This window comes from Hyaena hyaena, unplaced genomic scaffold (genome assembly GCF_003009895.1).
Source record: "Hyaena hyaena isolate Hyena2069 unplaced genomic scaffold, ASM300989v1 scaffold_70, whole genome shotgun sequence".
NCBI classification, from domain to species: Eukaryota; Metazoa; Chordata; class Mammalia; order Carnivora; family Hyaenidae; genus Hyaena; species Hyaena hyaena.
The window spans coordinates 2705847-2720710 of NW_024080701.1; the positions used below are offsets into that span (position 1 = coordinate 2705847).

General features: G+C 42.9%; 1 protein-coding gene across 1 annotated transcript in view; it reads right to left on the bottom strand.

The window, feature by feature from the left end:
• Positions 1 to 14864, bottom strand: part of VPS39 (VPS39 subunit of HOPS complex) — a 48438-nt gene that overhangs the window by 6529 nt on the left and 27045 nt on the right. Inside the window, exons 11-17 of the mRNA XM_039232732.1 lie at positions 12936 to 13065; positions 4969 to 5111; positions 2219 to 2362; positions 1601 to 1742; positions 1373 to 1459; positions 1000 to 1073; positions 569 to 667 (exon numbers count right to left, since the gene is read on the bottom strand). Coding sequence (XP_039088663.1) covers positions 569 to 667; positions 1000 to 1073; positions 1373 to 1459; positions 1601 to 1742; positions 2219 to 2362; positions 4969 to 5111; positions 12936 to 13065 — 819 coding nt within the window. The remainder of the gene's footprint in view (positions 1 to 568; positions 668 to 999; positions 1074 to 1372; positions 1460 to 1600; positions 1743 to 2218; positions 2363 to 4968; positions 5112 to 12935; positions 13066 to 14864) is intronic.

Here is a 14864-nt window from a genome sequence, read left to right on the forward strand (position 1 = left end):
CAATCTCTAAACTCTCACATCACCCCACGTAGTTAAGGTTAAACAGCTGCCTTCTGGTACTTAAAACCAATGTGGCTGTCCTGTGGTCACTGCTAAGTGGCTGTACAAATGTGGCTCTGAGCTGTTTTTCCTGAGCGTCATCAAAAAGTAACATTTCCAGGGGCGCCTGGGTGGCTTAGTCGGTTAAGCGTCCGACTTTCGCTTAGGTCATGATCTCGCGGTTCGTGGGTTCGAGCCCTGCGTCGGGCTCTGTGCTGACTGCCAGCTCAGAGCCTGGAGCCTGTTTCAGTCTGTGACTCCCTCTCTCTCTGACCCTCCCCTGCTCACACTGTCTCTCTCTCTCTCCTAGAAATAAATAAAACATTAAAAAAGAAAAAAAAAAAAAAAGTAACATTTCCAGCTTCACCTACCAAGATCTCTTTCTTCAGAGGATCCTGAAATCATCTTCCTTACATTCCTACCAATCCCCAAGTGACACAAACCCCAATCTGAATTGCCCAAGAACTGACCCATGTGGTCCTGGATTGCACATTTAAAGGTTTTTAGATCAGACCTAAAAAGATCTTACCAGATAAGGAATAGCCAGACTCTTAAAATTCTCCACCAAGAAGCCGAGCACTCGGTCTCGTGGCAGAGACTCCACTTCTGGGAGATCTTCGGTAAATATCTGTGGGAAAAACCTGAGTTCCAGTGGTGGAACGACCTGCTTGCAGTGCCGCCAAACACACACACACACACACACACACACACACACACACACACACACACACGGACCTCTGAAGAGGGAAAGGGGTGCAAGATGGCACCTGTAGCTAATGCGATAGCCTAGATCGTAGGTCTCCTGGTGTCCTGTGCAAGGCTCTCTCCACTACGCTGTCTCGTATTTCCCAGTCTACTCCTCTGAACACTAAGAAACTGCATGAATCCTCCCTTGCCCTCCAACCACCATTGCCCTAAGTAGAATCAAGAGCAAGCATCCAAGAGACCCCCGTGACCCACCTTCAGGCCATCCTCTGGAAAGTCTCGCAGCACCCATACTGAGTAGGAAAAAATCAAATGCAGGTTTTCTGTGCCTGGAGGGAAAAGACTTGTCAGCAGGTGAAGGCCACCTGCCCACAGGGGAAGGCGGGTGCACAGGTGGCCCCAGAATTTACTTTCCAGGGATAGTTCTGTCCAAGCACCAGACACCCAGGGCTGCTTGGCCCTACTAGGCTGTCAGTTCCACCACAGGAGTACTTTTACCCCAAAGTAAAAACAAAGCTGGGTGAACACAAGGGAGAGAGGGCACTGACGAGCCAGAATCAGAAATGGTGGAAGATCGGGTCCATTGGAACACAATCCTTTCCTGCTTCCATTTCAAAGCCGGACTTACCCAAATGTTGCAGATACTGCACGGTCCTCTCATGGCCTTTCAGAGGGGAGTTTGCTTTCTTGGACTGGTCCACCAGTACCTGCAGAGCTGGCCATGAAGCCCAAAAACAAGGTCATGAGCCTCTTCCAGAAGGCGTGTCCCCATGGGAGAGTTATCACACATCAGTAGGCTTCCCCAATCTACATACAAGTGACCCTCCCAGATGAGAGGAATCCCTCCTCCAGCCACCTTTCTCGTGGAGCCCCTTCTTCTCATACAGGATTATCAGTTCACTGTACTTGTGTGCCTTCTTCAGCACATGCTCGCTCTCTTCGATGTGGCAGTGATTGTTCTCCAGGCGCAGCAGGGGGGCCACTAGGGCCACGTTCGTCTGCAGAGGAAGCAGGACTTTGGTGGAAAGTTCTGCTTCATGGAGGAGCCCCCGCCCCACCTAGCCCAGGCCTGCTTCAGGCTGAAAGGCCAGGGCATGACACAAGCAAGAGAAGGCAAACCACCCATTTTCAGGACTAGAGTTAGCAGTTTCACAGCATTATGTTCTTTCACACAACAAATGTTAATGTTCTGGAGGGGAGTGGGGGAAAGGCGGCGATGCACTCAGGAAATACTGTCCCCGTCCACCTGGTAGCATTAACCCCAATCTTACCAGAGACCAGCCCATTGCAAATTCTGGGGCAATATCTTGCCTTATCCTTTTAATTCCAAGAAGCTCACAGGTGTCAGGCAAAGACCAGGCGGTTCCCATCATCAAAGATTTCACTTGTACTAGTGGCAAGTACCCCAAAGTAGCATTTTCCCAGTTTTAGCGGACTGGGGAATTGCGGGTACCCAAATGGTTGGAGAACTCACATGCAGGTAGCACTTGAGCAAGGTGGTGTCGATGATTTGCAACAGCTTCTTCTTGGATTTAATGGTGGGAGTGCCTTCCATAAGTGGGGATGTGCTAGACTGGTGATCTGAGTCATTCAGCTTCTTTACCAGTTGGCTTCGTTTCTGCAAAGGCCCAAAAATGCAGGGTCAAGGCCAGGACTAAATCATCTGTATCACCTGAGCTACCAGATAAATTTCAAAGACCTCCAAAGCGGCTCACACCTACCTACCTTGATCTCACAATAGGACATAATTTTTAGCAGGTATCAAAATAGATGAGTGCCAGACTGCCACAGATATGGTAACAATTATTTACTGGATACTTACTGCACACCAGGCACTGTGCCAAGAACTTTATGTTATCCTATTGTAAGCCTAAAACAAATGCAAGTATTATTATCCCCATTTACAAGCGAAGAACCCAAGGCATACATGTTACATTTCTCACAAGCAGTAGAGGCAAGTTTCCAATTAGGGTCTAATTCCAAAGCCCATATTCTTTTTTTTTTTTTTTTAAATCAACTTTATTGAGTTATAAGTAACATACAATAAAATGTATTGTACAATAAAAGTATGAGATCCATTCTGACGGACACACATGCATGTGCTATCATCTGCGCTTTGTTCAATTTATAGAACACAGGCAGAGTAGGTACAGCAAAATCCTTAAGGGCTCTAGGATATTTGAAATGGTCAATCAACACTGGCTCCAACTTTAAGTCACCAGCTGCATTAGGCCCCAACAAGAATGTCAATCTGTCCTTAGAAGCTTTGAATCCGAGCCCTAACTTCTACTCTCTAGCTATGAAAGTCCCAGTTGAGGGCGCCTGGGTGGCTGAGTTGGTTAAGTGTCTGACTCTTGATTTTTGCTCAGGTCATGATCTCACAGTTTGTGAGTTCAAGCCCCACATGGAGCTCCACACTGACAGTGTGGAACCTGCTTGGGATACTTTCTCTCCCTCCATCTCTCTACTTCTCTGCTACTCAAGCTCGCATGCTCCCTCTCAAATAAGTAAAAATAATTAAACAAACAAAAAAAATGAAGTCCTAATTGGCATTTTCTTCCAACAGAAGATTGTTCCATCTACACTGAAAATCTATTGTTGAGTACAGCCACCTTCATGAATGATTTTAGCTAGACCTTCTGGATAACTTGCTGTACCTTCTACATCAGCAACTGCTGCTTCACCTTGCATGTTTATGTTATGGAAATGCCTTCCTTCTTAAACTTATGAACCAACCTCTGCTAGCTTCAAACTTTTCTTCTCTAGCTTCCTCAACTCTCTTAGCCTTCATAGATTTGAAGAGAGTTGGGCCTTGCTCTGGACTGGGCTTTGGTGAAAGGGAATGTTGTGGCTGGTTTGATCTTCTATCCAGACCACTCAGACTTTCTCCGTAACAGCAATAAGGCTGCTTTGCTTCCTTATGATTCACGTTCACTGGCGTAACAGTTTTAATTTCCTTCAACAACTTTTCCTTTGCAGTCACAACTTGGCTAACTGGTGTTAAGAGGCCTAGATTTCCGCCTATCTTGGCTTCTGCCATGCCTTCATCACAAAGTTTAATTATTTCTAGCTTTTGATTTAAAGTGAGAAATGTGCAACTCCATTTCACTTGAACACTTAAAGGCCTTCGTAGGGCTATTAGTTGACCCAATTTCAATATTATTGTGTGTCAGGGAATAGGGAGGCCCAAGGAGAGGGAGAGAGACGGGGAAACAGCTAGTTGGTGGAGCAGTCAGAACACACACATTTATTAAGTGTGCCATCTTATAAGGGCACAGCTGGTGGCATCCCCAAACAATTATAATAGTGACATCAAAGGTCAATGATCACAAGGGCGTATGGGGGGCTCAGTCGGTTAAGGATTCGACTTAGGCTCAGGTCATGATATCGTGGCTCACAAGTTCGAACCCCACATCAGGCTCTGTGCTGTCAGCTCACAGCCTGGAGCCTGCTTTGGATTCTGTGTCTCCTTCTCTCTTTGTTCCTTCCCCATTTGTGCTCTATCTCTGTCTCTCAAAATAAATAAACAAATTTTTTTAAAGATCAAGATCACAGATCCAATCATAAATAATAATGAGACAGTTTGAAATGTTGTGAAAATTACCAAAATGTGACACAGAGACACAAAGTGAGTAAATGCTGTAGGAAAAATGGTGCCAATGGACTTGCTCCATTGCCAGGGCTGGCACAAACCTTTAAATTTTTCTTTTTTTTAAAAAGCAGCATCTGTGAAGCACAATAAAGGAAGTTGGTGTGGCTCTAAAGATCTAGAAGGACAATAATATAATGATGATTACTTTTCTCTGGGTGGGAGAGTTATCAGTGATTTGTACTTTTACTTTATATTTTCCTGTGTTTGCCAAGTTTCCTGCATAGAGCACGTATTTTTCCAGAAGTATGTGTGCTCCAAAAAAAGTGTTCCAAAAAACTTCTTATTTTCTAGCAACTAAAATTTATTCCTTTTAGTTCCTATAATAGCTTAGCATACATGTACCAGAAATCAAGTACATTTCCTGGTATTACGATTTGGCAACAAACAGCTCAATGTAAGAATGAACGGGAAGATGAAGGAGAAAGAAATGTGCCCAGCCCACCATGGCTGCTCTAGGATTCATGTGTGGAATCTGCCTGTGGGTTAGAGAAGGCCCTTACTTCCATGTCATAGAATAGCAGGTTCTAGAACTCCCAGGTAAACTCTTCCACACACCTCTGTATTACACCTACCTGCGTCAGATAGTCAATCAGAGCTAGGTGTGCCTTCTCCAGCTCAGCCCCCGAGAGCACAGGTAGCGGGTTAGGGTACTGCAGCTGTTTCCTGTAGTCTGTGGGCAGCAGGTCCGGGTACAGGCCCATCACATGAGTAGGGTCTAAAAAGAAGGTAAATGTGATTCCCCAGGAAGGAGCATGTAGCAATTTAAAGATTCAATAAAACGAGACTATTATTATGGCAAAATAAGTTCCACATTGATTTTTTTTTAAGATTTTTTTTTTAATTTTTTAAGTAATCTCTACTCCCAACATGGGGCTTGAACTTACAACTTGGAGATCAAGAGTCTCATGCTCCACCAACTGAGTTAGCCAGGCGCCCCAAGACTGACTTAAAAAATTTTTTTTAATGTTTGTTTATTTTTGAGAGAGAGGGAGAGACAGAGCACAAGTAGGGGAGGGGCAGAGAGAGAGGAAGACACAGAATCTGAAGCAGGATCCAGGCTCTGTGCGGACAGGCTGAAAGCAGCAAGCCTGATGTGGGGCTCAAGCCCACAAACTGTGAGATCAGGATCTGAGCTGAAGTCAGACACTTAGCCACCCAGCTGCCCCTAGACTGACATTTCTTTAAAAAGGAACGATTCCAAGTTCCTAACAACTCAATGAGCTATACACTTACATAATTTGAGCACTATTTATATTTCACCAAACCATTACAAAAATGGCTTGACTCTTTATTCCAATCATAGACATATATATATATATGCAGAATTCAAACTGAAAATTTATGAGCTCTCTGAAATGGAGAAAAACTTTTCCAAGAAAAAATGATAAAACATTAAAGTTGAAAAGATAAGGGGTGCCTGGGTGGCTCAGTTGGTTAAGCATCTGGCTTCAGCTCAGGTCATGATCTCATGGTCTGTGAATTTAAACATCACATCAGGCTCTGTGGCGACAGCTCGGAGCCTGGAGCATGCTTCAGATTCTGTGTCTCCCCCCTCTCTCTGCCCTTTCCCTGCTCACACTCTGTCTCTCTGTCTCTCAAAAATAAAAACACGAAAAAAATTTTTTTAAATAGCTGAAAAGATCAAGAACTTTAAAAAATTATCTGTCAAAAAAGGAATATTACTGAAACAAATGGCCAGACAATAGGCTACGGTATATATTTGCAGCCTATATGGCAAGAGATTAATAGGTTGATTATATAAAACAAATCCACACAAATTCGTAAAAATTTGTTTTTGATGAACAGGCAAAAGACACAAACATCTGACAAGAAAATAATATAAATAAGCGGGAAAGAATTCTGTTACATTAAGAATCAAAACAGTACAGGGACGCCTGGGTGGCTCAGTCGGTTAAGTGTCTGACTTCGGCTTAGGTCATGATCTTGAGGCTTGTGGGTTTGAGCCCCTCTGAGCTGTCAGCACAGAGCCTGGAGCCTGCTTTGAATTCTGTGTCTCCCTCTCTCTCTGCGCTGCCGCACTCATGCTTGCTTCCTTTCTCTCTCTCTCAAAAATAAACATTTAAAAAAATTTAATAAAAAAAGAAAACAGTACACACTAAAAACATGTACATATTTTTATATCCATTTAATTAGTAAAAAAAAGAATTATATGATACTAGCCAATGCTTGCAATATTATGAAACTGAATCCCTTTTACACTGCCAAGGCAAAAAATACTGCTACCTCAAATAAGAATAAAGCACCTGGACCCACTAAAGCCACTTCTAGGAGTTCACCCTAACAAAACAGTCTAAAAATGGGAGGGGAAAACACATCTGAATGAATAGGTAATGTTATGAGCATTATCTGCAACAATGCAATTCTGGAAACAAAGTGGAATTCCTTCAGCAGCAGAAATAAAATAATTTTCATTTAACTAAGAGATTATAATGCAATCATCACAAATTATAATTATGAAGGGCAACACAGCAACATGGAAAAATGCTGTAACAATTTTAAGAAAAACTATGAAAGTATATACCTTTATGATTATAATTACATTAAGATGTATACATGTCTGGAAACAGTCTGGATGAGAAAGAGACAAAATGATAGTCAAGGCTGGATCTAGAGTAAGCTTTGTTTCCTTTAACACTTAAATGTTTTGTATTAATGTTTTGTTTTCATTAAAAAAAAACTTTTAGGGGCGCCTGGGTGGCTTAGTCGGTTAAGCGTCTGACTTTCGCTTAGGTCATGATCTCGCGGTTCGTGGGTTCGAGCCCCGCGTTGGGCTCTGTGCTGACTGCCAGCTCAGAGCCTGAAGCCTGTTTCAGTCTGTGACTCCCTCTCTCTCTGACCCTCCCCTGCTCACGCTGTCTCTCTCTCTCTCCTAGAAATAAATAAAAAAATATTAAAAAAAAAAATTTTTTTAAAAAGTTGGAGGAACATGAGAAGGCCCTGTCCCTTCTATAAGGAGGGGAGTGCCAGGCAAGCAGACCAGAAGAGAAATACCACATAGCCTTCAATGCTCCAGGACCCACATCATTCCTAAGGAATCTGTGTCTGGCCACAAAATTTCTGCCAAGCCAGGAAGACTGTGTTCCTCAAAATCAGAGATCATGATAATGTGAAAAAGACACTTGTGAGAAGCGACAAACCAACAGGACAGTTGGTGGTTGTACATGGTCACCATCCGGAAGCGCAGTCTGAGGAAAGAAGATGGAGGTAGAGGGAAGGGTGGCCCTCGCTGTGATGCTCTGTCAGCCTCCTGCACCACAGTGTGTGTCTACAAACACGGCTCTGATCATGTCATTGTACTTACACCTTGTGCTATCACCCAAAGCCTCTAATATGATGTCTGCATTCCCTTGCAGCATTCAAGGTCCTCTGAAATTTGGCCCCAACATCTTCTAGTGTGATCTACCAAGCACCACGAACATCCCACTGGGCTGTGGTTCACAGACCCTCAGACACAACTGCATCCCCCTGCCACCTGCCTTCCTGTACACTCTCCTTTCCCATCTATGTTCCAGGGCCCACGTCACCTCTCTCTCTCCTCCTCTTGAGACCCCCTGACTCACTTCTCCACAAGCCTGGAGACCTCTTTCACACTTACTGCAATGTTTTACTGAGCAGTTTTACATGCAAGCTCTTTATGGACACACAACATGTCTTATTTATCCGAGAAGCCCAGGACCGAAGGCAGGAATGGCACTGACCAGGCTTACCTGATTTGCCTTCAGGCCATATGTTCTCTGAGTCCAGGATTATGCCACACATCAAATCCCGAGTAATAACAGACAAACAATTAACAATGAGACTATATTCCTTATGAGAACAAAGGATACAGATCAACTCTGCTTTGGCCACATGGATCTGGCGGCTCCCTGAATGTACCAGGCACCATTTCCACCTCACTGCCTTCCCACCAGCCATTCCCTCTGCCTGCAGTGCACCTCTCCAGACATGTACCTGCTTCATTAAATAGCCTCCTTCAGTCCCCAGCTTCTCAGAGACGCCTTCCCTAATCATTTCATCTCTAACTGCAATCCTAATTCTTATCTTCAGTACTCCTTATCCCCATTCCCCAGTTTTATTTTTCTTAGGACTTACCACTTCCCAACATATTATAATTTTATTTTGTCATCTGTCCTCTCTCTATCAGAATATAAGCCCACAACCTGGTACCCAGAATTGTCTTCAGTGCATGATAGAAGCTTGATAAAAATTTTGTTAGCTGAGTAAGTAATGAATATACTATGTGAACCAACTCAACAGTCTAGGGCTCAATTTCAAGATCTATACATGGGTTTTAAGAAATATAAAAATTATCTTACTCACATTATTCTCAAACACTAGACTCCAGTGTATCTTCTTATCAAGCCCTGATGCAAATGCCAGTAGCCTTACCTTTCTATCTTACATTAGAGCTTTTTATGTATAAGTTGTGGATTGCCACAAGGAAATAACCCTAAAATATTGGTCCTTAAACATTTTTAGGATCTAAGACATCTTAAAGATTTTGATAAAAGGTACTGATCCTCTCTCCAAAAAAGCTACATATGAAAAAACTTCTTTTACATCGAGTCTAGGGTGGTTTATATATTTGATAAAGCCCACTCACAGGTCCCATGTTCCCAGTGGGAGGAGACAAGTTTCTTCCCACTCATAAAGGGTAGAAATAGGACACCCTTATAAGAACCCTATCTGTGGGACACAGGAAAGGAAACCTGGGCCCAGTCCATCCTATACTATGGGGATGAAAGGACACTGGGCCCGGCAGTATTATATTCTAGTCATTTGAGACTGTTCTCTGCAGCCTGGCCTCCCCTCTGGCTCAGATGAAACACACCTCCACAAAACTTCCTTTCGCTCCTATTCTGTACTCTTACAGCATTCTTCTCACTTGGCATCCCAGGTACACTCTGTTCTGCTACAACCCAAGTTTCCTTCATGTGAATTAGTTCATGCACAGTTGGTAAGTGGGAAAATGATATCATTGTGAGGCGAAAATTGTGTCAGTTTGTATGCAAATTTCCCCAGCTTGTTAATGTTTTGAAGTGACCAGGCAAGCTTCCTCACAATTAAAGAGAGCCTTGACTATACAGGGAGACTTAAAGAAAGGAACTGAAAAGAAGTGACCTCTTTTAGTGCAAGGCGTGGCTGGTTAGCTTCAAAACACCTATACCTTCTATTAAGTTAAACCACCTGCAAAAGCTGAGAGTAAAAATGAAGCAAAGATGTTCCCTCCATATGAATTTTTTGAGGGTTTCATAAAGAAGCCTATATCCAGGATTGGACTTTTTATTTTGATGAAACTTGTTTCTATTAGAAGCAAATATTTTCAAAGATTTGTATCTCAAAGGAAAAAGCACAGCCCCAGGATTCAAGATTGCAAAGCACTATCATGCTGGGTACCAACACCAGTGGGAATTTAATTTTAGTAGGACTATTACTATTTTGTTTTTTTTAATGTTTATTTATTTTTGAGAAAAAGAGAGAGAGCAAGCACGAGGGGGGGAGGGACAGAGAGAGAGGGAGACACAGAATCTGAAGCAGGCTCCATGCTCTGAGCTGTCAGCAGAGTCTGACTCGAAGCTTGAACCCATGAGCTGCAAGATCATGACCTGAGCTGAAGTTGGACGCTTAACTGACTGAGCCGCCCTAGGACTCTTACTGTTTTAATTAATGTTCCACTTAAAAAGATGCCTGTCTTGAGAGTGGTCTGCCCCAACCTCATTTTTCCAACAAGCCTGTTATGTACCATTAAGTATGTATGTATGTATGTATGTATGTATGAATGAATGTATGTATGTATGCATGTATTTAAAGTTTACTTATTTATTTTGAGAGAGAAAGGGAGACAGAAAGAGAGAGAGAAAGCAGACGAGGGACAGAGAGAATCCTGTGCTGTCAGAAAACAGCCTGATGCAGGGCTCAATCTCACTAATTCAGAGATTATGACCTGAGTGGAAATCAAGAGTTGGACGCTTAACCAACTGAGCCACACAGGCACCCCTCCATGAGTATTTATTATAGAATATAAAGTTTTGCAGGACCACAATGAAGGCATCATAGCAAAATTGCCTGCACCACAATATACATAAAAAAGAGTACTGTGGGTGCCATGTATGAATATTCTAGCCATTGGAAAGAGATCTAACCTCTCTCCTGTAAATAAATAAAGGGATATTCTGTTAATATATTGGTCTGATGTGATTTTAGTCAGGCTATACTGATAGTCTGATGATCTCTGGATATACTAAGAACATCCACTTCTGGACCTGAGGACCAGACCTTAGTCTGAGGTCAATGGAGACGCTGCCCACTAGACAACAGCACCACCAGCACACATCTGCTGCCGCCACTGGTAAGGGTCCAACTTCTGCCTTATCTTCCCTACTAGACTGCTCTTTGAAAGCAGAATTCCTGTCTGGTTGTATTTGCTTGGGGTCCAGCGGAGTGCACTGCACTCTCTAAGAGCTCAGTATGTATTTGTGGAATGAATAAACTAAAAGAACTTCATTAAGATTGACTTTAAAGCTTTAGGACTGGAATTCAATTATCATTGGTACATGGAAAAAGTACCAAGTTACTATGGCAGTTATAGCTTATTATTCCAGTGTCTTCCCAAAGAGCTGGTAGTACACTGAAAATAAATGTCCCAAGTGAGTTCACTCAGAGGAAGGATGGTAGAAATTTAGTGATTTCAGGTTGCCAGCTTCCATCCCCCTTCTGAAACAGCAATCTATTTCCTTTTGGTGAGCTCCTTCTTCCATACCACATGTGGTCTTGGAGAATAGTTCTAGGTACCTACGTTTGCCTTCAGAAGCAAAGGGTAGCCACAACCTCTTTCCCCATCCCTAGTACAGTCAGAAGGTGTGAGACTATAACCTAATCCTGGCCAATCAGAGCCCCTTAATCTTGAGGAAGTGACTCAAGGATGACAAGCAGTATGGTACACACCAACACATATCATACATCCTACAAGGTTCTTTTACGTAATGTTGATATTCCTCCATCAAGAGGTAGGGTCTGTGTTCCCTTGCCTTGAACACATATGAATATGGCAGAAGTGACTATGATAAAAGACCACCTAGGTCTCTTGGATTGCTCACTCCAGGAAAAGCCGGTCACTGGGAATGAGGACACTCAAACAGAGGGACCCACTTGGACAAGAACTGAGGCCTCCAGCTCACCACCAGCACCAACGTGTCAGCTATGAGAATGAGCCACCCTGGAAGTGGATCCTCTAGTCTAGTCAAGACTCCAGATGAAGCCAGCCCAGCCAACACACAACTGCAAACACATGAGAGATCCGAAGCAACAAGTGCCCAGCTAATTCCTTCCCAAATTCCTAACCACAACACATACCGGGAAAGATAACAGATGGTTTGTTATTTTAAGCCGCTCAGCTTTGGAGTGATTTGTTACTTGGCATTAGATAGCTAATACAAGCTGGTAAGGGGTAATTTTCATTGAGGATGTGGTAACAGGAAAAGTGGTAGCAACAGCTCAGGAAGTGATTGTGCCAAAGGAGGACTGCTCAGCCTGTCCTGGTTCCACAGGGATTGCTGTCCAGCTTCCTGTTTCTTGCTGGGAGGTTCTCTGGAGCAACCTTGGTTCCTATCATTCACAAGCCTGGTCTCCATTAATTTTGTGTCTACCTACCATTCCCCCAATATTCCAAGAAACTACTCTTAATTTATCCAGATACTGCTTTAATTAACCAGGACTGGTCTCCACTGCTCACAGCCAAGAATCTTAACTGATACAGGGAGTTATCTTTAGTTCATTATTGGCCAAGGATGGGGGAAGGAGGAAAAAAGGCAAAACAAGAGAAGAAAAGGGGATAAATATTATATAAAGTCAAGCCAAGCATACATAGATGGACCTAAATTAAGCAAAAACAGAAACGAAACAATCTAATACTAACAACAAGCAAACTTTATTTGGCATTTATCTCATACCATACACTGTTCTAAGCACTTTACATAATCTTCACAGCAACGCTTTGAGGTCAATTGTTATTTTTGCCCTGCTTTGCAGAGGAAAAAACTGGAATGCAGAGAGGTCCAGTGACTTTGCCTGAGGTCAGCAGCTGGACTCCAGCGTACCTACCCCTCACAATGATGTTCTAATGTCTAGAGATTTTGTAGGTCTGAGAATAGGAAAGGCTTTGTAGCACTGCCCCGTGTGGCTCTCAAAAGGAACCTACTGTTTAATCCTACTAAGCTCAGGTCAGGGACTTTTGCCTAGAACAGCATTCAATAAACACTAGATGACTGAATACACTTGAATGACTTTGTTATCTTTCTCTAATGGCAAGACTAAACCATCTTGGGCAACCGGAAGTCTGTGCTAACGGGTGAGACCAGATGAACAAGATGAGAGCTATAAATACACAACCACTGTGGTCACCCACAGGATCCTGTGAGGCCCGAGATCAATTGACATGAGCACTGGTCTCAGATGGTCTAGTATCACTTCTCCCGTGCTTTTCAGTTTCCCTTCCCTCAAGGCCATACCCATGTGTTACCTGTGCCAAGCTTAGCAAAGACCTGCATGGACTCATCAAAACGCTTCTGGCAGAAGAGGTTGAAGGCATACAAGTTCTTGATGTGATGGATCTGTTGCTGCTTTTCACTGTCGAAATCATCTTTCATTTCCTGGTAAGAGGGTACAGGTAAGAGCTCACTCACTCATCAAATATTTATTCAGTAATATACTAGGTATTAGACACAACCTACGAGGCCCACATACTGAAGTGCACAAGGCAGCCGCATGGCATCTGCCCTCACATTCTAATCGAAACAATGAGAAGAAACTATGTAATGAAAATATAACTGGGTTTCTACAAAATATGTGACCAGTATACCTGAAAATTGTCAAGGTCATGAAAAATAAGGAAAGATTAAGAAACTGTCACAGATCAGAGGACACTGAAGATACACAACAGCTAAATGCAATGGGATTTCTGGATTTGAAACTGGAACAGAAAAAGGGTGTTGCATTAATGGAGAAATTGGTGAAATTTAAATCAAGTCTAGAGTTTAGACTGGAAACCAAAAAAAAAATCTAAACCAAAACAAAACAGGGTTGAGTAATGACAGAGGCACATGGGAGGGATATCTAATCTAGTCTGAACAGTGGGTCCAAGAAGAAATACCAGGAGGAATGTGGACTGAGACATAAGGCTGAGCTGGGGTTAGCCGGGGGAGTCCGGGCAGCTGATGGAACGGAAGAGGAGTGTGTTTTCCCAGCAGACAGGACAGCAAGTGTGCAAGGCCCTAATGTGACAGACAGAACATGGCATGCTCAAGGATCAAAGGACATTTAACATAGCTGGCAGAGTAGGGACAGGTGCTGTTCGCAGTAAGAGCTAAATTAAAGCAGCTATTTATAATTTTTGTTTCATTTAAACCCATCTTTATGTTTAATTTCTTCCTTCAAGCTGTCATTCCATTTTTTCCCTTCTTTTCCTTTTCGAATGCCATCTATTGCCTTGTCTAGACCACCGTCACCATGGGGCCACACCTGGCCTAAGCCCTCTTGGTGCTTTACAGGTTTTAAAAATCTGGCACAGCCACCTTATCTGGATTATTCCCAGACATTCAAACATCACCCTCCATCCCAGTCAGGATGGGCTCCAAATGGTTTCCACTCTTGTTTTCACTTCTCCAACCTCCTCAGGCTCTTAGTGTTCCTCTTTCCTCACCTGATTCTGATCTATTCAGAAAGGGTCCAACCTTGGGATGCCTTGTCCAGCCCACAGAAAACTGTCCCCTGGCTAAAATTTTGACCCATGTTTTGTCAATGGTAAAAACTTTGGTATGTAATTGTCCTTTGAAAGTTTCATGTATGTTCTTTAACTTTTTTACATAAAATTTTCCTCAAGAGCTAAGATGGCATCAACCAACCTTTCATCATTGCACAGAATACCTAGTAAGTACAAGTCAAAAAAAGAGAAGGAAAATGGAAACCCACACAACCTGCAGCAGGAAGAGATCAATGAAAAGACCCAAGACCTTCCTGTGGAGAAAAACAGATACTAAAAAAGCTATATGCTGCATCATACTTTGTAAAGTTCAAAAACTAAATATATATTCAAGCACACATACATATGTAAATGATTCAACAAGAAGCAATTGTTTTATTTATTTAAATTTTTAAAAATATTTTATTTCTGAGAGATAGAGACAGTGTGAGCAGGGGAGAGTCAGAGAGAGAGGGAGACACAGAATCAAGACAGGCTCCTGGCTCTGAGCTAGCTGTCAGCAGAGAGCCCGACGCAGGGCTCAAACCCACGAACCGTGAGATGGTGACCTGAGCTGAAGTTGGATGCTTAACTGACTGAGCCACACAGGCACCCCAAGAAGCAATTGTTTTAAATTTAATTCCAGGGGCAGCTGGGTGGCTCAGTCAGTTAAGCATCTAACTCTTTATTTCAGCTCAGGTCATTGATCTC